Source organism: Talpa europaea (genome assembly GCF_964194135.1).
Source record: "Talpa europaea genome assembly, chromosome: 12".
NCBI classification, from domain to species: domain Eukaryota; kingdom Metazoa; phylum Chordata; class Mammalia; order Eulipotyphla; family Talpidae; genus Talpa; species Talpa europaea.
In genome coordinates, this window is record NC_140079.1 from 49,648,142 (window position 1) to 49,672,183 (window position 24,042).

A 24,042-nucleotide genomic window follows, 5' to 3' on the forward strand; every position below is an offset into this window, starting at 1 on the left:
AATGAATACTTCAGTGTGACTTCAAAGGTCGTCTTACCTGACCATTTACTTTTTTATTTTTTTCTCTTTATTACATTTAAGGCATTTAATTAATTTTTAATGTGTTAAATAAATGTTTATATAGCTATGTATTTTACTTCAGGAAGGCATGGGGGTTGTTAGAAAGAATGCCTTTATATAAAAGCAAGGCATTGGATCCATGATGGTTGAAAACCATTGTTCTGGCATACCTCCTTTAATGTAAAAATTGACATGAGAAGAAATAACCTTCTGGTTATTGATGACTTAATCTAAATTTCCTGTTTATTTCATTTGGGTTATTGAATTTACTCATTTTCTGTTAGTTTCAGATTTTGTGTTTCTGTAAAAATAGTGTGCATGTTAATACGCTAATACAGATCCAGTATGAAAGAAAAAAATTTGTATTTTAGAAAGCCAAGTGAATGATCATGGACTTCTCTAATTGTGTAAAATGGTAGGTTTCCTCAACTTAAAAGAAAGTATGTTATTACTGGTTATCAGCTGAGAAAACTTTCAAATTATTTTCCTGGAAGATTTTTGAAACTCTTATCAGTTTTGAGAAACTTTGAAGTTTTAGGATCTTGGCCTTTTGAGAAATGGTTAGTCCAAGTTACTATTAATTTATTTGAGCAGCTTTCAGTTTGACCCACACTTTTTGGCAGTGGATAGACAAAATTGAGTAAGATAGTTTCTAACACAGGAAACTTTATTGTACTACTATAATAGAAGTGAGCATTAAGATATGGTGGGAGTGCTTGGCAAAACCAAGGTCCTCTCTACAATAGTTGTTTAACCTTAAAATAAGAGGAGTTAAGCAGACAAGGAGGGAAGGAGAGGGGCATTCCAGGTTCAATGAAAAGAGCATGAATAGAGACACTAAGAGAAAAAATAGCAAGTAAGTAAAAGTAATTTGGTTTCATTGGGTCATAAAGGATAAAGTGGGGAGCTGTGGGACTTACATGCTATGCTGAGGAGCTTAAATTTTTTCATGGTGTATTTTCTCTCAGTCTTTTCCACTAAAGTACAACTTAAGCCACAGGAGATTGAACACATAACTTTGAAAGTATGGACACACAGTCCACCTAGACCTCTGGCACTCTTGACCCCAAAAAGTGTGGGTCAAACTGAAAGCTGTTCAAATAAATTAATAGTAACTTGGACTAACCATCTCTCAAATGTTTTATGATTAAAAATTGTGAACAACTTTGTTTTCTAAAATTGATTAGTTTACATTCTTCAATTTCATAATTTATAGAATGAGGATGATAACGATATCTATAATGATGATTGTAATAACAATAATAGCTGATATTTTTTGAGGGCTTCCTTACCAGGGAATGGTCCTAAGTGCTTTATTTCTTTTACCTCATTTAATCTTCAAAGCATCTCATGAGGTAGGTACTTTTATTATCTCCTCTTTTCCTTAGCAAAATGGGCATAGACAAGTAACGTTTGTGGTTTTACACAGCTATTAAGTGGTCAAACTTGGTTGAACCTAGGAAGTCTGGACATAATGCACGAATTGCGGCTGTATTATACTCCCATTCTATGGAGTTCACATTCATAGAACATTTAGCATGGAATCTGGCACATAATAATTACACATGGAAGCCATTATTAGTAACCAATAATAATTATCTAGATCTTTGTGTTAAGTTGATATTCCTAAGAAATTATGCTGTGTTTTTCCTATGACTTATTCCTGTCATGCCATTGAATGCAGACATTGTGAATCTCAAACCCATGCTTTTAACCACTACTTCTATTGCCACCTCCTTCTTTACTGGTCTTTTTCTACAGTGGATTTTAAATCCATGGCACAGACCAAATCTGTTTTGTTCATCATTGTATAACCAGTTCTTAACACTACATCTAGCACATGGCAATGACCAAATCATTGTTTATCATGTGAGTGATCTAAAAACCTGCCATTTTCAACTGATCTTAGAATTTAAACATTATTCATATTATCTACAATTGTATTTTAATTGTTCTACATGTTTTCCCTCAATAAGCAGTCCAGTTTGGATCAGCCTTCTGTCCCCGTGTTCTACAGGGCTCTCTCACCATGGTACTACATAACCCTGATGGGTAACTGTGTCTGTCTGTCATGTAGAGATCACTCAGCTTTCAGACAGGAAGGGAGAATAGGATGGCATTTTAATCTAAAGTTAGAATCTGTTAGAAATATGTGAAACAATTTTAAAATGTGTATTTTAAGAAACTACAGAAGGGAAGAAAGCTTTGGTATTTTCCTATGCTTTTGACAGTAAATCATTTCTATTAAAAATTAATTTTCTTTAGGGGGGGTTCCTCTGATATTGTGGGTTAACTCATATTTTCCTCCTCTCCTCTGTCTAGAATGTCTTAAACCATTCTACCTTATGAGAAATTGGATGTTCTTGCAGATAGTCATTGTGGGAGAAAACGTTTCATTTAAGTCCCAGATGAGGACCGGAAACTTGAAATCAGAGGAGCATCTGAAATCAAGTAATATTAGGTAGGATAAAAATTAAAAGGGATTTCTACATGTTTGTATTCTTTTTAGATATATATGTTAAAGTATTCCTTTTCTGTGACTCCTGAAAGAAGAACAGAGACTTTTTGAAGCATTTAATATTAGCCAATGTGGGGGGAGGGGAGTGCTTAAGTTTTTTTTTTATTTTTTACGTAACTTCGTAAGAACTTTGGCATATGTTTACTCTGAACATGTTTACTTTGTCTGAGCATTTATATCTTGTCCAAGGAAAAATGTTTTTAATGTTTATATTCAAGTGAATGTAAGGATTTTTCACATGTGAGATTTCTGAATATTTATAAAAGGGGCATGTGATTTCATTTTGTAGATTATTCTTTAGAATGAAAATTCTTGTGTTTGGGGGTTATATAAATAGCAGGTCATTTGAGTTTTAAGTGCATCAGTGTTTGGTTTGATGTCAGCTTGGATGCAGTTAAGGCTCTGAGGTGTGCCTGTAAATAGGTATATGATAGTGTGCCAGAGGAGCCCTCTCTCATCAGCAACATACATCAGTTATTATCACAGCATGTGTGAAGGTGCTTGATCTCAGAGATGTGGCTTTAAATGAGAGGTGATAATTACTCCTAGAAATTGATATCCTGACAGTGATTATGGCCAGTCCATTCCAAAAGACCTGCTTTACTGTTGTAATACCTAAGAGTTCTGGAACCAGATTGCAAGTTGGAATCCAAGCTCTGTGACTTCCTAGTTGTATGACTTTGGGCAAGTTTTTTATCCACTCTGTACCCATTTCCTCGTCAGCTGGATGGGGTTAATGTTACTATTTACCTATTTTATTGTGAGAATTAAAGATTTAATAATATATGAAAGTATGTAATGACCTGGTAAACACAAAGTGATCACACTTTTATCAGGTTATTAATTTTAATAGTTGAGTTTAGAGTCTATGTTCTGTTATTGTGGCATGTCTGTATTTTATAATTTGCTTGATGTGTTTCAAAGTCCAGCTTTTAAAAGGTATTTGTTATTGTAATCAAAATGATTGATTGTAGAGAAGCAAACTCAGAAAACAGGAATTTTTATGCATATTTTTTATCTATTCCTGGTTTTATTTCCTATGCATTAGTTATTGTCATTGTGATAGTCAAAAAGGTTTTCTCTTTTGTCGTGGTAGATGACCTAGGATTTTTTTTTTACCTCTCCTTGGGAATGTTGTCTTAAACCCGATGTGCTCTTTCAAAAAGGATCCTGTATCAGTAACCAGATTAACAAAAGTTACTTGATGGTTTTGAAGTATTTGTGTCACTTTCATATTACCACTCCCTCTTGGGAGTTATCACTTAGGTTCTTTTATGTAACTTGCTTGTCTTTTAGTCCTCATAGCAACTCTGAAAGCCAGTTTGTGTCCTTATTTTAGATGTGGAAATTGAGATTTCTTGGAAAGATGATCGGTGGTAGTACTACTAATACATAGGAAACCCACTTCCTATGACATAAAAGTGCTTCCTGTTTGATACACATTTTACCTTTCATTAATTCAACAAAATTTTAGTGAACTACTACCAGGTACCAGGCATTACTCTAGGTATTAGGGATACAGTCCTGAACACTTATCTTTTCCCTTCACTCGGCTCTTCTCTTTATCTAGGTGTACTCTGTGAGCAAGTCTCTGTGTTTGTGTTTACCATGTTGTATTGAAATTATTTATATGTCTTGGTGTCTTCTGCATTACTTAATTCCTTAAGCAGTACCATCATTAAGGCTAGCATGTAAATTGTTACTTTGTTTAGATTTAAAATATCTGTTTTAATTTATACTTAACTATAGTTTTATTTCCTTTTTTGAATTATCAGTTTAGCCCTTTACCCATTTATCTGTTGATGTCTTGATATATTTCCATATTTGTTTTTCCACTGGCTTTCATCACTTTTTCTTTGTTCTTTACCCCTGTCATACCCTATTTTCATTTCATAATTATCCTGAAGAAGCAATATTCTCTTCAGTTTATCTCCCACTTTGAAACACCTATCTGATCTACTTTATGAAATCAAAGCAATGTAGCTGTGAATTCTGTTGACATCTCTCTGCCTACATCCAAAATTCTCTTAACACATTTCTGTCTAACCATAACTCCTTCCAATTTCATCCTGCCTCTTTTTCAAAGCCAACCCTGCCTTCTGTCTTTGTATCCACATTCTCCTATCTTTGCAGAACTATGTTCTATCAATTTTGTTCTCATTTTCCTATGCCTTCAACCTATTTATTTCCCCTAGCTTCTTTCCAAGCATGCTCATGTCTCTCCTGGGGGAAAGAAAAATAACTTTACCCATGATCCCCTCCTTTCTTTTTGACCTAGTGTCTTAAGAGTTAGCCTAAACATCTCCCTAATCTGTTCCTCAACAATTTGTTCCCCCTGCAATTTGATGTTGTCTCTTCTCTTCACAAAGTGTCATTCATCCTTATTTCATGAAATACAACACATTTTCCAGTCCTTGTATACTTTTCTTCTGCCCCTGATATTGTTGAATACTTTTTCTTTCTGTTTTAGACCACTCTTCTTGCCCTGATGCTCCTGTTTCATACTTTGTTGGTGTTCTTCATGGACTTCCTATCTGTCCCTTAAATATGAAGATAGGAAGCTAAATCTACCCTCCTGCCTTTCTAGACAGTTACATTTACTCTCAACGGTCTTAACCACCATTGATGTCTTATCACTGCAGTACTGTATCCCTAATCTTGCTTGACTCTCATCTCAGAGCCTGCTTCCACATCTCTACTTTCTCATATACCCAGTTGTCCAAGCTATCTGGAGTAATCTTTTCATTTCTTCTGCTTTTTTTTTTTTTTTTTCTTTCTGCCAGTTTTACTTCCAGGTATTTCTCAACTCAAGATTCTCGGAGTAGAATTTACCCTTGCTAAAACTAGATACACATTTCAATTAATAGAGATTGTTGAGTGAATATTGTAACATAGAGCACTGGTGTATGAGGAGACTTGAAAATGTATAACAAACTGTGAAATGCCTTAAAGAGAAAACAAATATTGTTATTATTTCCTTGAGGAAAGCTCCATAAGAGTAACATCTTCCCTAGATGGTCTATGTGAAATTCATTCGTTAGAGCAATTTGATTTTTTATTTCCTAATTAATGTCTTCGTGGTGGGCTTAAAAAGATAAAGAGAGCAGGAGTGTGTTTATGCCTTATGGTGTCTGACTTGTTATTTAGCATGAATAATTATGACTAGTTATTATGTTTGTAATTGATTAATAAAATTATTATTCCACCTCTGGCCCATACCCCAGTTCTTCTATGCATAAATAAATAAAAAATGTTTAAAAATATTATTCCAGTAACTCCTTAGTGCTCTATAGAAATAAGTAAACAAATTTACTTGAAATAAAACTTGCTGTGGCTTTTAAATTTAAAAAAGAAATCCTTTAGCCTTGTCTTCCAAAACAAAAGGTGCTGATTCACATTTCCTTAGCAACTTGAATTTAGAATATATTGGTTTATATTCCTTTCTGTAGCTCATAGGAGAAGAGGGATTGAGAGTTCAGATGAAAGGAACCTTCCTTTGTATCTGCCCCTAACTTGGCAATACCTTGTATTTTTAAAACAAATCTTAATAGAGATTATGATATATTATTTTTCATTGTTATATACATGTGTGATCAAGATATTTAAGAAGAAAACTATTTTAGGTTTTTCCTCTATAGTGACATTATTAAAAAATTATCATAAAATATTTAAGTGTTGGAAGTCCTATTTTTATGGGCTATTTTAATTAAACATTCCAGATTTTATTTTCTTATAATCTTGTATAAAATAACTAAAATATGATGATTAGGAATTAACCTCTGGAACCAAACTGCTGCTTATTCATGTGTTACTTAACCTCTGTCTCCTTGGGTTTCTTCAACTATAAAGTGGAGGCTTAATAGTATGCAGTGTAGATTAAATGATTTCTTTATGTAAAGGCCCTAGAACAGTGTCAGTCAATACCAGTGCTATATATAGTATTAGCTCCTTATATAATATTAGCTTTTCAGTACCTAATGCATTAGAATGCATTAAATGCATTTATAAATCCGATGATTATGTTCTCCAGGATTAAATTGTTAACTTTCAACATAATTGATTATTATTGAATATTTCAGATTTTATTCAGTCTCCTAATGACTTTTTCTTTTATTGCTTGATAAAAGTGCTTTATTTCTCTTATTAAGAACTGAGACAATATATTTAGTATTTTGAAATCTTTGTATTTCATAACTATTTGATAGTTTTGTTTTACTACTGAAGACATGATCATTTTAATTCTTAGATTCTTAGTTCATTCTTTTTATTAATTCCTTCAGTTTAAAACAAATAAAAAAGAACTCATGCTGCTACACCTTCTACCAAGAGAAATCATTTTAAAATTTTTATCTCTATCCAAGTACTGGCTATAAACTGTAATTAATCTTTAACACATTCATTAGGTTCGGTTGAGGTGGAATATTTTTTCCTTCGTAAAATAAAATAGTCAACTTGCGCTAATCTTTATGAAAGCTGTTAGTCTAAGATCATTGTCTGTTGGTTTGTTTTCTTATACATTATACGCTATTAAAAAAAGAAAACTCAGTGTGTGAGGGTTTGGGGAGTAGGGATTCCTCTTGTGAGATAATAATTCTTAGTTTAACCCTCTCCCCTGTCTAAATGGGTGTTTTTGGTATACTGAAAAAGGATGAGCTCATGTACTCATATAAAGTCTTTAGCTAATGCTACATTGATAATCTTTTTGTACTGTATAAATATATGAAATTAAGAATGTTATGTGTCGTTATATTTCAATTAGAAAAAAGTCCGTTAAAATAGGTAACAGTTAGTGGATAATTTATAACCTACCCATGTTTTAATCAGTTTGCAAATTAATTCTGTCAAAAATAAAGACACCTACAAGTACTAACTTTCCTAGTTACATGAGACTTTTTTAACAGTCTCTGTGACAAGATTACAATATCAACTGTAAAATATTTTTTTATTCTGAGGAAACTATTATTGATGATTCCTCGTATGGGTAAACTATTTGGTTTGGAAACTTAGATGTTTTACTTCTTATTTTTTTGTATTAAGTATTTCCTAGAGCAGGAGAGGCAAGCTTTTTCTGTAAAGGGGCCAGATGGTCAGTATTTTAGACTTGATGAACCATGTTGTTGTCTCAACTACTTAACTCTACCCTGTCACAGAAAGCTACCATAGGCAATACCTAAGTGAGTGGGCATGACTATATTCCAGTAGAATTTTATTTACAAAAGTAGGTTCAGGGTGAAGGAGGGAATTTTACCCAAGGGCTAACTACTGCACTAGAGTATGCAATTAACTTCTTATAGTCTTTCTGATAAAAATCTCAGATATGATTTATTTCCTATTATGAGGACATCTTTTAATTTATGTAGTTAACTTAAATGTTAGTATTTAATTGACAGAGTATAAAACTGAACTTAGATAAATCTATATTAGCTTTTTGTGTCATAGAATTTTTTTTCCTGCTATGAAAGAAATAGAAATAACTTGGACTGTGGAGTCTGAAAGCACTTAGTTTGTACTTAATTATACTTAATTACTATGTGGCTATGGTCAAATTATTTAATATTTCAGAGCTTCACTTTCCTTGTTTATATGCTGTCTCCCAGGGTTGTTGTATATTCCTTTTAGCTATCTTTTTATCAATTCAGTTTAAGAAGATTATTTTAGTCCTTAACATACGTTTCTTTCATAACCTAGGAAAGAACTCTACACACAAGTGAACTTCTTCCCTTGTCATACCGAGGGATCAGAACTGAAATTTCAAAAGACTTTAATGTTTGTGTTACATCACTTTTATGACATTTCTGTACTTTTGTTAGTGCTTGAATTTTTAGTTTTAGTGTTTTTTCTCAGAGTATATATAGAGTATATAAAAATAGAGTAAAAAAAATTTTTTTAATCAGTGGAAACCTGCTCCAGAACCCGTTAGAAGTATAGTTTTCCTCTTACTGACATTCTACAAAAAATGCAGGTTATTTGTAAAGCATTCCTGTTATATGCTCAATATACATTTGACTGGAAATTGATATCCTTGTTAAGCAGATGTTAGCATACCAAAATGGTATTTGTTCATCTTTGCAAGCAAATTTTGAATTTGAATGAGGAAAAACAACCTTTAAACACATGACCCTAACTATATCTTATATGTGTACTTGAATGTGGATTTTTAGATTACATGTGAAAGCATAGTAAAATCTCTCCTTTATAACTTTGCTGGCCAGGGAAAGAATTGAATTCAGTGAAGATGTGTAATTACCACTGACTTTCTCAGTATAAAACTCATAAATTAGTACGCCAGTAGACTTTTTGTGGGGCATGGGAGACTAGGTTGTTGTGACATTGGTAGGATAGGAATGTGCTACTAAATACGAAGCTATATGATCTTAAGTTTTAAGGGCATACAATATCATTCTCAATGGTGAAAAGCTGAAAGCATTCCCATTAAGATTTGGAACAAGACAAGGGTGTCTACTCTCACCACTGCTTTTCAACATAATACTGGAAGTCCTAGCCAGAGCAGTAAGACAAGAGAAAGACATACAAGGAATCCAAATAGGCAAGGAAGAATTCAAACTATCACTATTTGCAGACGATATGATAATATACATAAAGAACCCCAAAAACTCCACAGAAAAACTAATTAAACTAATCAATCAGTTTAGTAAAGTGGCAGGATACAAAATCAACACACAAAAATCAGTAGCCTTCCTATACACAAACAATAAATCTGAAGAAGAAGAAATCAAGAAAACCATTCTTTTTATTATTGAAAAAAAAATCAAATACCTGGGAATAAACCTAATAAAAGAAGTAAATGACCTATACAAAGAAAACTAGAAAACACTGTTAAAAGAAGTAGAAGTAGACGCAAAGAAATGGAAAGACATCCCCTGCTCATGGATCGGAAGAATTAACATTATCAAAATGGCCATCCTACCAAAAGCAATCTACAGATTCAGTGCTATTCCAATTAAAATTTTAATGTCATTCTTCAAAGAAATAGAAAAATATTGATGAAATTCATATGGAGTCACCAAAAACCCCAAGTAGCCAAAACCTTCCTGGAAGAAAAAAGAAGGGAATGGAGGCATCACTCTCCCAGATTTCAAACTATACTACAAAGCCATAATAATCAAAACTACATGGTATTGGAACAAGAACAGACACACGGACCGATGGAACCGAATAGAAAACCCAGAAATAAACCCACAGATTTATGGTCAACTAATCTTTGACAAAGGAGCAAAGAATATGCACTGGAGCAAAGAAAGTTTGTTCAATAAATGGTGCTGGGAAAACTGGGTCGCTACATGCAAAAGAATGAAACTTGACTACTACCTCACACCATGCACAAAAACCAACTCAAAATGGATTAAAGAACTAGACATAAGACCTGAAACCATAAAATACATAGAAGGAAATATAGGCTAAACATTACATGACATGTACCTCAAAGACATCTTTACAGACACATCGCCCAAAACAGTGATAGTGAAGGCAAAGATAAATAGCTGGGACTACATCAAATTAAAGAGCTTCTGCACAACAAAATAGACAATAACAAAAACAAAGAGAAACCCCACCGACTGGGAGAACATTTTTGCACACAACACTAATGATAAAGGACTGATCACAAAAATCTACAAAGAGTTGATGAGACTCAACAAAATAAAGAAAATAATCCAGTCAAAAAATGGGCAGAAGAGCTAAAAAGAAACTTCTCCAGAGAGGAAATGCAAATGGCCAACAGGCATATGAAAAATGTTCAACATCACTTGTAATCAGGGAAATGCAAATCAAATGGTATCTACAATGAGATACCATCTCATGCCAGTGACAATGGCACATATTAAAAACACTAGCAACAATAAATGTTGGCAAGGATATGGAGAAAAAGGAACTCTCCTGCATTGCTGGTGGGAGTTCAAACTGGCCCAACCACTAGGGAAGGCTGTGTGGAGATTTCTGGACCTACTAAACATAGAGCTTCCATATGATCCAGCAATTCCACTCCTAGGTATTTACCCAAAGGACACAGAAACATCCATTCCAAAGAGCACCTGCACCCCTATGTTTATAGCAGCACTATTTACATTAGCTAAGCTTTGGAAACAACCCAAATGCCCAAAAATAAATGACTGGATCAAGAAGATATGGTACATATACACCATGGAATATTACTCAGCATTCAAAAAAGATAAACACATGCAATTTGCAGCAACATGCATGGAGCTAGAAGGGATCATACTCAGCGAAATAAGCCAGAAAGAAAAAGAAAAATACCGGATGGTCTTTCTCATAGCAGGAATCTAGAAAACCTAAATAAGGGACCAGGAAAAAGAATAACTATAAGAAAGAAAAAAATCAAAATCAACAAACAACTGTGAACCAGACTATGGAGGAAGTGGGGAATGCGGGGAAAAGAGGGATTGGGGTCAAAATAAGGGGGTTGCAATTCTATGGGGAATATAAAAATAAAATAAAATAAATGTTTTAAGGGCAAAAAGCCAACAACTTTCTGAAGATTTTTTTTTCTAATGGCTCAAGTTTAGCACATAAACCAAACAGTGAAACTTGGCTTTATGGTTAATGAAATGTGATTTGCTATTACATTTTATGTCTAAGTGTAGTTATTATTTAGCATTGTTCTAAGAACTGATAGTTCTTAAATGATTTGTGGTGGTTACCTGCTATAGCACCCTGTCTTGAAGCTTTTTTTTTTTTCCAATTAAGTAGCATTGGTTTATAACATTATATAGATTTCAGGTGTATAATAGTATAAATCAACACCTGTATATATGAAGGCTTGCTTAAAAAAAATTAACTTTTTAAAGGCTGAGAAAATATTCACTCTATGTTTTGATGAAATTAACAATTGGTATTAAATACCCAACTATGTGAAACAATGTTCTTGCAGTAAAATTTTAAAATCTCTGACTGTTCTCTAACTTTTAGGTCAAATTTTCTTTTCAAAATGGAAATCTCTTCATTTAAATGACTTATTGTCTTCTTTCTTCACTTAAAAAACATTTAAGTGTCCACTGTGTACTGGGTGCTGTACTAGAGGCATAGGTGTTTGGATGGTGAGCATTTATAAAGTTTGATGTTTACTATAAAGAAAAAATAACTAGGGTTTTGAGAGCATAAAATAGGAATATCCTTCATCTTCCTAGGGTTCATTTAAGGCTTCTTGAGGATTTAACGTCTCTGACTGAGATAAAGGAGGAGGAATAATCGACTAGACAAGGGACTAAGTTATTTCTAAGGAAAGAGGCTCAAATGGACTCTTTCCAAAGGCCCTGAGTGTGAAGAGAGCAGAACACTTTGGAGAAAACAGAATTCCATTGACTGGAGCACAAGGGGGAAAAGGAGGGGGGCGGGCAGCGGTAGAAGTAGAAAGCAGAGAACTTTGTGGGACATTTTAATGAAGTTGTTTTTGTTTTTTTTTACCTGACAATCAGTGAAGTGTATATATGGGCAACTGGTAAGGCCAGTTTTACTTTTTTGAAAGATCCCTCTGACAGCAGTGGAGAGAACTGAATGAAAATTGAGGCAAGAATGAATTGTAGAAAACAGTTTGTTGGCTTTGCAGTAGCCCAGGATAGTCATAAACTGAATGAGTGTGGCTGAAGAGAAGCTAAAGGGAAATCAACAGATTCAAGATATATTTAAGCAGGTAACATTCTCTAGAGTTGATAGTTATCGAGGATTTGGGGGGAAGTTATCATGGATGGTTTGCAGGTTTCTACCTTATATGGCTAGAAAGCCATGAGACATTAGAGATGGAGAGTGGAGGTGGGTCATGAGTTAACTTATAGACAAGCAATTCTTGGAAGACTTTGGAAGAGAAAGAAGAAAGCAGCAGCTTCCTTGTGGGATAGAGGCAATAAAATCTATGAGAGACTTGGGCATCTTTAAATATTGAAGAGAAGGAAGGATCTAGTAGAGAGGGAAGTTTCAGAATTTTAAAAAGAGGGGAGGGGTAATTAAAAGAGTGAAGGCTAGAAAAAACAACCTAAGTGAAATTTTATTGGTCCTAAATAGAAGTGCAATACCTTGAGTGTTTTTATAAAGAAGAGCGCTGTGTGAATTTAGTATTTAATGACCAGGGTTATTTTTCTTGAGGTATTGGAGTAGTCAATTGCTGAAAGGGTTTGAAGCTGAGGAAGGGAGCAGAAATCAGCTGGTTGAGAAGAGTGGAGATTTGAAATAGTTTTAGTGATAGTTTAGTGATAGTTTTAGTGAAATAGTTTTAGTGTTTCTCAATTGAGAAACAGAATTCTTTAGCTGTATCGAGAGACTTTTATTTAATGGGTATCATTGAATCTTACCTTAAATGCATCAGATTTGGAGGAAAATAGCGAGAAATTGTACTGCTAAGTAGAAGCGGTCAGGAATGGATAAACTTTTAAGTAATGGCATCAGTTTTCCAGTAACTAGTGTTACCCTGGATGTTCAATTATGGACACTATTTGCAGTGCCACAGAAAACTGGTATACATTCTTATTTTAGTAGATAATCTTATTTAATTAACTGTTCATGTATTAATGTTGGGTAGAGCTAGTTTGTTTCTAACTGCTGTTCTTTTTTCCCCTTTTTTAGGCAGGCAGAAGTCCTGAAGGCTGATATGACAGGTATTGTCTGACTGGTTTGTTTTTTCACAACTTCCTTTATACCATTAATTTAAGGGAAAGTTATCTTTCCTATACTATGTGTAGCACTGTCCTAATTGCCAAAATGAGTAACTTACTGTTTGCTTTAAATGTTTATTATTTTTATACTTTGAATTCTGACTTAGATGACCTGTCATGAATTTTCTATAATCTAAAAAAAAAAAGAAAGAAAAAAAAGAAAAAAAGAATTTTCTATAATCTGTGTAACATTGAAATGAATATTGCCTAGTTGAAAGCATATAATCATTTAATTTTTATAGTTTATCAATGAAAGAATACCTGGATTTAGTGAATAAAAGGAAATGATCAAGCCAAAAATTAGGAACAATATGGCAGTAACTGTGTAGTGATAAGTATGTGTTCTATAACAGCATGTGCTGCCCTAGGTGGAAAAGAGATATGATAATGGCTCTCATTCTAATTTTTGAGGAATGTAGTAATTCTGCAGTACAATCCATTAAGAGTTAAGCTTTATGGAAATCATGCCTGTTAAGATTTACAATGAGGAGAAAATGGGTTGCTTTGTGGTCTTTTTCTCAACTCTAGAATTACAAACTAATGGTCTCAGAATTAATAAGCAACTTACTGTGATCTTTTTCAAAGAAAAATGGGGAGGGGGAGAAACCTATACACTTTTTCTAGGTTTACTTAGTATAGTGCCTCAGTTCTTCTCCTTATGGTAACAGAATTGTCATCATTTCCATGCTGTAGAATGAGTATCAGTCCTGAACTCCTGTGCTATGCTCTTGTGTTGGCATTATAATCATAATCTGTATTGTGTGACAGAAATTGTACAGGGAGCAATGTTAAGCTATCTGCGCTTTATATGTTTTCTTATGTATTAGACACCCTTAAGTAGGCTTAAAGTTTGACTTATGGGGGGGTATTATTCTACTGCTCAGAAATGTTAACCACGATACTAATATCCTTGTTTAAGTGATAATTCTATCTGATAGATCAGAAATAATGATCCCTTGCAGTCAGTCCTTTCCTTGCCATTGATGAATTGAAGTAGGGTTAAACAAACCTGTAAGTCTATCTATTTACTCATTAAAAGCTTAATAAGGAATCAGGAAGCTGATACTAGCCCTTATTTTTAGTAGCTAGCAAACTCTTGTGAGGATTAACTCATCTGTCCAAGAGATTCTATTTGCAGAGTAGGATTATGGTAGTTGCAGATACTAATAGCAGATGTAAAGAGGAGTGAGGATTATGCTATTATGCAACAGCAAAATAGTAAGTGCAATCAACTGCCTAACCAGCACTTGGAAATATATAATTGAAAAGTCCATTATTAAGTTCTTCCATTGAAGCAGCTCACTGTCAGTTATTGCACTCAGGAGTCTAGTAATTGGAAAGGCTAATGTGCCTGGAGGGCTCTGGCAGGCAATATGGCCCCAATTTGGTATTACATATTGTCACAGCCTGACTTCTCTAATTCCATTTTGCACCCAATTTCTCCTTTGGCCTCTTGAGCACTTTAATCAGTGTCTGCTACCAGTTCTCATCTACATTAAGTGACATGTATAGATTACTCACAAAAATATCTTGCAAAGCAGTCTGCTAATCAATAAAATAACACTCACTGTCATGGCTTTATTGAGTTGACACACATATATAAAAATTACAAGTAGCTGCTGGACTGTGAGCTGACATGAGGATTCTGTATGGACAATTATAAGAATTATTCAAAAGAAAGAAAATGTGGCTATGGACAAAGAGATATAGTAATAAGAATAAGCAGGCCAACTTGGCAATCCATCATTTCAAATGGGGTGACATCATTAAGGCATGTGATTCCCTATGAAAAGCATACATAGGAATCCAAATAAAAAGCAAAGAGGAAGCCATTTGGTTTTTTAGTCTTTTACATTTCATGATATTATTTCAAAGCTCAAAGTCAAATATAGAAGCATTTTAAATCAAATTTAGTCATTTACCAAAAGGTAAAAGTTATTTGAAATAGTATAAAATTTTTGTCAAAATGTATGGTATGGGTTTATTAAAGCAGGCTTTTGCTCTGGGGAATGGAGAGGGAAGGATTCACTAGCATGGTAGAATGACCTTAACTATCAGTTTATCTGTCTATTTGCTGTTCTGCTTTTTGTTTTGTTATTCAGATTCTAAGCTGGGTCCAGCTGAGGTCTGGACGTCCAGGCAGGCTCTGCAGGACCTGTACCAGAAAATGCTAGTTACAGATTTGGAGTACGCTTTAGACAAGAAAGTAGAACAGGATCTGTAAGTATTATCATTTGGGATGTCCCTGTAAGATCAAGAATTCTCACCAAGAGTTAGAGAAGAACAATTTCATTTTTAACTGATCTCATAAACATTTTCAAGAGGAAAAATAAATGAAATTCTCATACTTGTGATTTTTTTTTTTAAAGCAGTAATTGACCATTGGTTTAGTCTTAGGATTAAGCACAGAAATGTTTAGAGTTGAATTTTAAGGCATAAAAAGCAAATATATACATATATATATTTCAAGCACTATGTTACAGTGTTTATATCCTCTGTGTTGTGTTTAGTTCTACATTTAATTATAATAATATAAAGGCAGAATTTCAAAAGCAGGCTTTAGACAAATCTTTCTTTGGTGAATGTGATCCTAATTTTCTCTCAAAAGAAATTGTGTTTGTACTGTAAGGAAAGTTCTTCCTCAAGTCAAATTAATAGGTATTCCTTTCCTCCCTCTTCCCTCCCTGACTCCCGCCACTCCCCACCATAAGACTAAAGGAAGATTTTGTATATTTAGGCTATTCCACTCGTTCTTTCTATGAGGGGTGAAATGACAGATGACCAGATTCCCAAGTGAGTAAATAAATTACTTTCATGGAAGACCTTGCCTTATAAATTGAAATAGGACTGTCCTGGTGGAAATTTTAAAATCAGTTAAGAATGTTCTGCTAAGTAATGCCCATTCCTTTAAATTTTGGTAAAGATTAGTTTTTCCTATCTTCTATGCCTTTCTTAGTTACATAATATTTTTAAGAGATCTAGTAATAGGATTTAATCACAACTATTCAAAACCCATATTTATGACATTGGCATCAGGGATAAGATGTCAAAAATGCTGAGGGAATGATTCTCCTCAAAAATCATTAAAACCCTATGCTCTAAAGCCTCAAAACCTGACGTTGATAAAGAGTTAGGTACTTTCCAGGTAGGTTTTAAATCCATATCTGTTTTAGCTTCCTTTAATCAAGCCAATAACATCTTCCTTTCATACTACTATTGTTTGGGAGGGATTTTTTTTTTTATCTCTAATTTCCAAGTTAGGGAGTGGCTGTTTTTTCTATACATTGAAGTTAAAATGATTCTCTTTACAGCTTGATAAATGGAAGGTATTTTTAAATAATATGACAGGATTTTAGCATGCCATGTTTCGGCATTGTGTTGTTTCTTATTTTAAATAGTCAAAATTGAAATGTCAAAAAATGAGTTTATATTTCAAGCTCTAAAGAAAATATTAACCCCCTGGAAAAATAAACTAGTTAAATGGAAATAGAGCTGGGTGCAGGGGGAAACAGACTTTAGGGAAATAAGAAATATGGCTTTAATATTTATAAAAATATCTCCCCCCCCAACCCATACATGTCACTTGATAGAGTACAAGTGATTTTTTTTTTTTGACAAAAATGTATGGAAATTTGCTAATAGTTCACTTTTACTTTGGTCTACCACTGTAGTTCTGAATTTATACTGGGATTCCTAAATAGGCTCTAACTCTAGTAACTCTAAAAGATAAATAGCTGAAGCCACAGTCTGATTATTCGAACATTTGGTAAGTGTTTACTAAGGTTGGTTGGATTCTACTGCATGTCTAGTCTTGTTCAAAGGAGAGCATAAAGTTATTTAAGTAAGTGAATAACTTTAATGCAAGTTTACTGCCTAGTGTGTTATAACAAACAGTTCTTTCTTGTTCTCAGGGGGACCAGTGTCTGCCCAGTGAGTCACTGCTATACCAAATAGAATTACATTTTGTTTTCAGCTGGAATCATGCCTTTAAGAATCAGATCACAACACTACAAGGCCAGGCAAAGAATCGAGCAAACCCGAATCGGAGTGAAGTTCAGGCAAACCTTTCTCTGTTCCTAGAGGCAGCTAGTGGCTTCTATACTCAGGTAAGTTCTGCATTGCATAACCAGTTTTCCTCGATTTAGTGTTGAATATTCTATTTGTACCTATCTTGTTCATCTAAGTACTTTATGTAGCCACCAAGTGGGTCATCCAGGAGTTGATCATCTATAATTTCAAATGAATAAAAATGTCCCAAATTGTTTACAGTAAGACCTTTAAAAAATAAAGACTCCGTTCTTTAAAAAATGTTTTGGTTTAAAGGTTGATGATACCATTGTGTGAATAGAAAAAGGGTAATGAGAGCAAAGCCTTAGTAAAACAGCAATAGTCAGTTATAAGTGCTGTCAAAGCAAGATTTATGGGTATAGGTATAATCATTAGGAAAGTAATAGCTATATTATGCCAGGTAAGAAATAGTCAAAATTAATGTCAAGTAAGTTTTTCTTTATAGTAGAATATATTTTGAGTTTCAGATGCTATTAAACTATCTACGAAATGAAGTAAGCTTCACTTCAGTTTGAATAATAAGCTATTCATCATCCTCAGAGACTTTCCTTGTCCTTAATTACATCCTGGTACAACTTCCAAATCAGGCAAGGTAAAAAGAAGAAAGCAGAGACCTTTAGAAAACTCAGTGTCATCCATTTTTAACAACATTCATAATTGATAAAATGTTCATATATAAATACTTGTCTTAGAATGACAAAGTTTTGGAGCCCTTGCACCAGAAGAAATCTTTGACTAATTCTCTTTATGCTGCTTCTTGACAATTCCTATGTTTGGTCTCCATTTTGGTTTTACCATTTCTTTGACTAAAGGAAAAGAAGACTCTCTGTTGGAGGATATCATTTTAGATAACCACCATCTTACAGAGGGAATTTATTTTACTTAGATTAAAACATCATAACTCATAATTCAGGGAACTCAAGTATGGTTCTTATTCTCAAAATTGATTTTCAAATTGAATACTAACGTTTAGCAATAGAAGTTGATACTTCTGGAGAAAAGGATTGTGATGTGCTACTAACTAGTTCTTAAAGCATATGTTAACCCATTCTGTACGTAACTGAAGCCAACTGTAAAGCACAATACCAGATACTGAAGATATGGAGGGAAATGAGACAATCTTTACCTTCAGGGGTATAGGTATCCAGTCTATATGAAGAGATGGATACATTGATAGTTCTTTTTTAATTGATTATATAAACAATGTATACTGATTTCAAGAAATTTGAAAATTATACAAAAGTAATATTATTAACCCTCTCAGTTCAAAATAAATTACCACTTTAATATATGTCCTCCTGGTGTTTTTATATCTTAGTACATAGTTGTATACATCCAGTCTTCCAGCCGCTTGATAAATATGTTTTTCTTGTGTTGTTAAACAGTTTGATAAGCTTTTTTATGTGTAACGCATTTTCTCTAATACTGGATAATTTCCTGAGTGCTGATTCTTCATTAGTGATAATGAAAGAGGTCATAAATGAATGAAGTTTTAATACACATTGTTGTTTTCCTATAAGGTCATCATTCATATTTTCATATTTTACTAGTAGTGTTTGCAAGTTTCCATCTTGATACACACTTGCCAGTTCATGTATTTTCAACACAAAAGTAAAATTTATGATTCAGTAAATAACTCATATTTGATTGATAGAAAATAATTTCTTTTAAAATTTTGATTTAGAATTTTTTTAAATACAGGCATTATTAGGTTGGATTTTTTTTTTTTGCAATAGTTTTTTCTTATAGATAAGCCTTAAGTGATGACAGTAATTACAAAGGAACAAGTTGATATTATAATGCAAATCTTAAAATGTGAAAATAACCCCTATATCCTACAAAAGAGTGTAATGTTTGTAAAATGAAAATGATTATGAAAATACTGTAAATTATGTTTATGAACATTTTTTAAGATGATGAGAAAATTGTGTTATTGGTAGAAAATTATGTATATGTTTGACTATATGTTAACATATAGTTTGACCATATGTTAATTGACCACCACAGTTCAGTGGGATACTGACAAAAATAGATCTTCCTTCCCCCGATCACACCATTCATCCCTGCTATGTTGAATCTCAAATTTTCATCATAACATCTTAGACAGATTTCTATAATATTCTGGTTACTTTTAGGTTTCTGAAATTTAGTCCAGTTTTAAAACTCCACTTTCATTTCTGATTCAAATTCATTTCTGATTCTTTACCTTTCCTCATGCAGTGAAAGCTTGAACTGTGAACATAACTGAAGTAGGGGAAGTAGGAACTTGATGCACCTAGCCCTGGCAGAGGCAGAAAGAAGGCATCCAGCGTCTATTCAGTTTTATAATAGTTATAATACAGATTGGTTTGTCATCTTGACAAATTTCCAAGGGTGTAATTGGACATTGATATATCAAGGAAAATATGCAAGGAAGCAAAAACCATTGTTATTAAGAGGGCATGGTATTGGGAAAAAAAATTTTATAAGTAGGTGAATAATAAAATCATTCAAATGTTCTTGGCTATATTCTATAAAGATAGTCTTGACTTTTTGGCTTTCATTTTGTTAGCCAGAGTAAAGAGGTAATATTCTGCTGTAGGTGTTTGTTTTGTTTTGTTTTTTAAAGAACAGAGCAGTAGTCCTTACTCTAAGAAAATGAGAGCCAAAAAGAAAGCATTATCATCTTTGTTTATGTAGTCAACCAAAAGGTGTTATTTCTATACTTTCATAATTAGATCTCCATTCTTAGCATAGAGTGAAGAGTTGAAGAGCACTGAAATAGTGTCATCGTTTCCACAAAATAATTGTCAATACAGTTTGCTCAATTTAGGAAACATTTGTTTCTATTCTTTGGTTTTACTTTGTTTCTGCATCTAAACTAACTAGAGCTCTTTTACCAAGGATCCTTATGCCACCAAGAACTTGTCTGATGTCTCCACCACAACTCCTGTGTTCAGGCAAACATTTTATTATAAGATATCATACTTGATGTTCCAACTGTATTTGATTTCTTTTTTGTGAATACACTCTTTTTCTTCTTGGTAGATGTTGAGCCTTGCCTAGTTGGTCCAGTATGTTCTTTCAGTAGCTGCAAGATTCAATTATTTATCCTCTGTCCTATATCTTTCTTCCTGCCACCTTTCACAGTCATATGTTTTGGGTTTTTTGCCCCCCATTTTATTTGGTTCTTTTCTTCTACTTCTTGCCTTTTGTATTTCTGACTATAATTGCCTTCTAGGCATACACTTTTTTGCCAATTTAATATTGGCAAAATCTTGCCCATTACAAATGTGCAGGCATAAGTAAAGATGAAGTAGGTAATTCCAATGCTTCGTGAGAAAGGGTGCATAGAATTTATATTCAGCTATAAAGGTGATTTTTATCTGAGGAGAACGGTATGGACATTTCAAATTCTTCTGAGGTGGGTCCTCAGGGTGTCTTATTTTGTATTTGAATTCTGCACATTAAGAGTGGTGATAGAAGCAAAGTGTTTCTAATTCTGTAACTTTAGTCAAATCACTTGATATTTCTGTTGCTTTCATATCCTCATCTGAAAAAATGAAAAACTTTTTACCTACATATATTGTACTGCTATTAGAATATCACAAAGATAAAGGAGACAGATATAGCAAATAACCTGGGAATGAAATTTATTGCAAATGTAGAACATTTATGACGGAAGCTAGCTATCATGTTTTATATCTCTCCCTGCTTCCTCTCCCCCTCCATCTTTTCCTTTCTGTCTCACCTACCTTCTGTCTCACCTACCTTCTGCACCTGACTTGCTCATTTGGCTGTGAGCTCTTTTAAGGCTTCATATTTTAGTCATCTCTGTATGTTTGTTGTCTCCCATGATGTCTGATAAAATAACCAAAAACTTGAGTGACTATTTTTAAGTAAATATGTAAATGAATGATGATAGAATGTGAAGAACAGTGGAGGGATGGAGGGGCAGAGGGGTGGGGAGGAACAGTGAAACCCTGGGGAGCAAGGTGAGAGGACAAAAGCCTTTGAATGGAGAAGAGTGAAAGGATTGATTTAGTGAGAGAAAACGCTCAGTGATCATCTAGAAGATCAGCTGTTTTAAAGGCAGCAGAGTTCCCACAGATGACTGAAAAATGTCCATTGTATTTGGGTCTTAGATAACCAGTTGTTGTATTAATAACAGTTTTAGTAGTGGTAGTGGGTAGAGGTTGAGAAGAGGGGGTTTGTGTGGAAGCCAGCTTTACTGAATTAAGGAATTAAGGCCGATCTGGTATATGTGGACCCCTTTAATGGAGTTTGGCAGAGTAGAGGAGGAGACACTAGAAGGTTGCTAGAAGGGGAATCTGGTGTCAAGAGAGTGTTTTGGTTTTAAGTTCTTTGTTGGTCTTTTTTTTATTGTTTGTTTTCTGCGGGTGACACTTGTTATTTATAGGGCACAGCAAAGATAACATAATTGACAGTAGAGAGGGATAATAGGCAGGAGGCAGAAGAAAATGAAGTTATATGCTCAAGCAGAAGAGTTAGCTCTGACCAGGAGGAAGATTCTTTTCTACTGTTAAGATTAGAGAGGAAATAAAGTAAGAATGGGTGGTCTAGATAATGTCAAAAGTTCCTACAGGTCTGTAATACCATGAGATTTGCTGTGTATACAATTAAGTGAATGATGTAGGGCTTAAAAAAAAAAAAAAAAAACCTCAAGAAACTCCTAAAGTGTAGGTGTTTTGGCTTGAAGTTTAGTCAGACTTGTACCAACCAACCTTTAATAGTTTTAGTGTGTTTCTAAGAGAATTAGTAGATTGTGATTTTGTGGAGTTTCTTGCTGTTCTTGGCTTCCTAAATATGTCAGAATACCCTCTTCAAATAATGCCTTGCTTTAAAATGCTGTTCCTTTTAGATGCACATCCTATGTCACTCTAAAGAAAAGATATGATTTGTATGAATTGTACTGGTTATCCTATGAAAGACCATCATATATTTTTCCTATATAGTCTTTGCTTAGGACTCAGCAGTATATGATAATAGGTTTATGTTAACTTATACAAGCTTTTCTGTTAGAGCACTTCTGCCTTGCCAGTTCTGATTTAATACTAAATCTTGCTCATGTTTCCTTTTAGCTATTACAAGAACTGTGTACAGTGTTTAATGTAGATTTACCATGCCGTGTGAAGTCTTCCCAGTTGGGAATTATCAGCAATAAACAGACGCATACCAGCGCCATAGTGAAGCCACAGTCTAGCTCCTGTTCCTATATCTGCCAGCACTGCCTCGTCCATCTAGGAGACATCGGTGAGCTTTTGGTGTGAAAGAATTAATAATACTTTTTTTTCTCTGGAATAGTTACAGAAGGATTTTTTTTTTTTTTCCTTAAAACTGAGCGTGCACACAAAATTTAGATTGTCAGAAGAGAAAACTATAAAATGTATTTTAGGCATCTTAGAATTTCTTAACATTTTAGGATTGGCAAAGGATCTTGAAGTGGCTTTCATTATTCAAACTATGTAGATGTAGACAAATAATGAAATTGTAATCAAAGCTAAATTTTTCTAAGTGGTGCCTTAGTATTTTTTTAAATTAAAAGTCTATATTTGTTAGGAATTATGTGCTTTCTGAATTACTTGTTCTGAAGCTAGATTGCCTTCTTTCCTTCCTGCCAGTGCATTAAAGGCTCAATATTTGTTTCCTTTTTACAATTGAATTCGTATTTCCATTTTATATATTTTATCTTGGAATGTTATGTAACTTTCTTCTCCATTCCCTTAAGATGACCTAAAAAGGTTGTAAAACAAAATAACTATAGGATTATGTTTCAACTGTCCTCAAATAATAAGGAATAGAGAACATTAGTGCTTAAAGTTAGATTTTAGGTTTCCTAATGTTGTAAATCATTGCCACCATGAGGAGTCACATCAAAATAAGCACTGAACTCTGTAGAGAAATTCAGTGAATAGTGTATTTCGGCTGTTTTGCTTTCAGTGTGTGTTATAGTTAATATTGTAATAGGTATGAGGCATTTTTCAAAATCACTTTACAAGCTATTGAAGAAATACATAGTTTTCACATCACATTGTATAGTATTTTTTGTTTTGTTTTGTTTTGTTTTTAAGTGCCATATAACTCACCCCTTCTTGTGGGCCGGCTCCAGGTCACCAGCATAGTCCATAGTGAGAGCTGGTGATGCATGACCCTGGAGGACCTGAAATTGGGGGCTAGGTAAGCTTTAAAATTGCTTACATGCTGAGTGTCTCCCACATAGGAGAGGCCAGATGGACACCTCACACATAATCCTATAGTTAATTTGTTTTAAAGTATTTTCTGTCTTTAATGATCTTAAATTAAAGTGTGTTTGTTATTTTTAGAATTTAAAACTATAGTTTTGGAAATACTACCATATAGTCATTTTGTTTTTTTGTGTTTAAACTGAGTTATCTTTTTTCTCCCTCTCAGCTCGATACAGAAACCAGACCAGCCAGGCAGAATCCTACTATAGGCACGCAGCTCAGCTTGTCCCCTCCAATGGTGAGTGGGCCTTGCATGTTGGTTGAATGTGGCACTTTAGTCATTATAGCAAGATGGAAAGTAACGCTCAAGACTCATCTTCAAATTTTATGAAAGCAAACAGTCCTGAGTTTTGTTATCGTTATGTTTCCCTTTAATGTACATTCTATATGACCAGAAATAAAAATTTTAAAGATTATTTTGTCAGTAAAGCAATATAAGTAGGATGTCCCTAATAGGATCTAAAAATTT

General features: G+C 33.8%; 1 protein-coding gene across 8 annotated transcripts in view; it reads left to right on the forward strand.

The window, feature by feature from the left end:
* The window catches only part of SMG7 (SMG7 nonsense mediated mRNA decay factor), a gene marked incomplete at both ends in the record, with an annotated part of 73,934 nt that overhangs the window by 26,470 nt on the left and 23,422 nt on the right, over positions 1 to 24,042 (forward strand). For 4 of the 8 annotated variants that reach the window (XM_084249467.1, XM_084249470.1, XM_084249469.1 and 1 more), the window contains 6 exons: positions 2,406 to 2,521; positions 13,172 to 13,203; positions 15,363 to 15,480; positions 17,234 to 17,366; positions 22,410 to 22,581; positions 23,740 to 23,811. In XM_084249467.1, coding sequence (XP_084105593.1) covers positions 2,406 to 2,521; positions 13,172 to 13,203; positions 15,363 to 15,480; positions 17,234 to 17,366; positions 22,410 to 22,581; positions 23,740 to 23,811 — 643 coding nt within the window. Of the gene's footprint in view, positions 1 to 2,405; positions 2,522 to 13,171; positions 13,204 to 15,362; positions 15,481 to 17,233; positions 17,367 to 22,409; positions 22,582 to 23,739; positions 23,812 to 24,042 lie in introns of those variants that run through there. The other 4 variants (XM_084249468.1, XM_084249472.1, XM_084249471.1 and 1 more) reach the window with 1 other exon arrangement.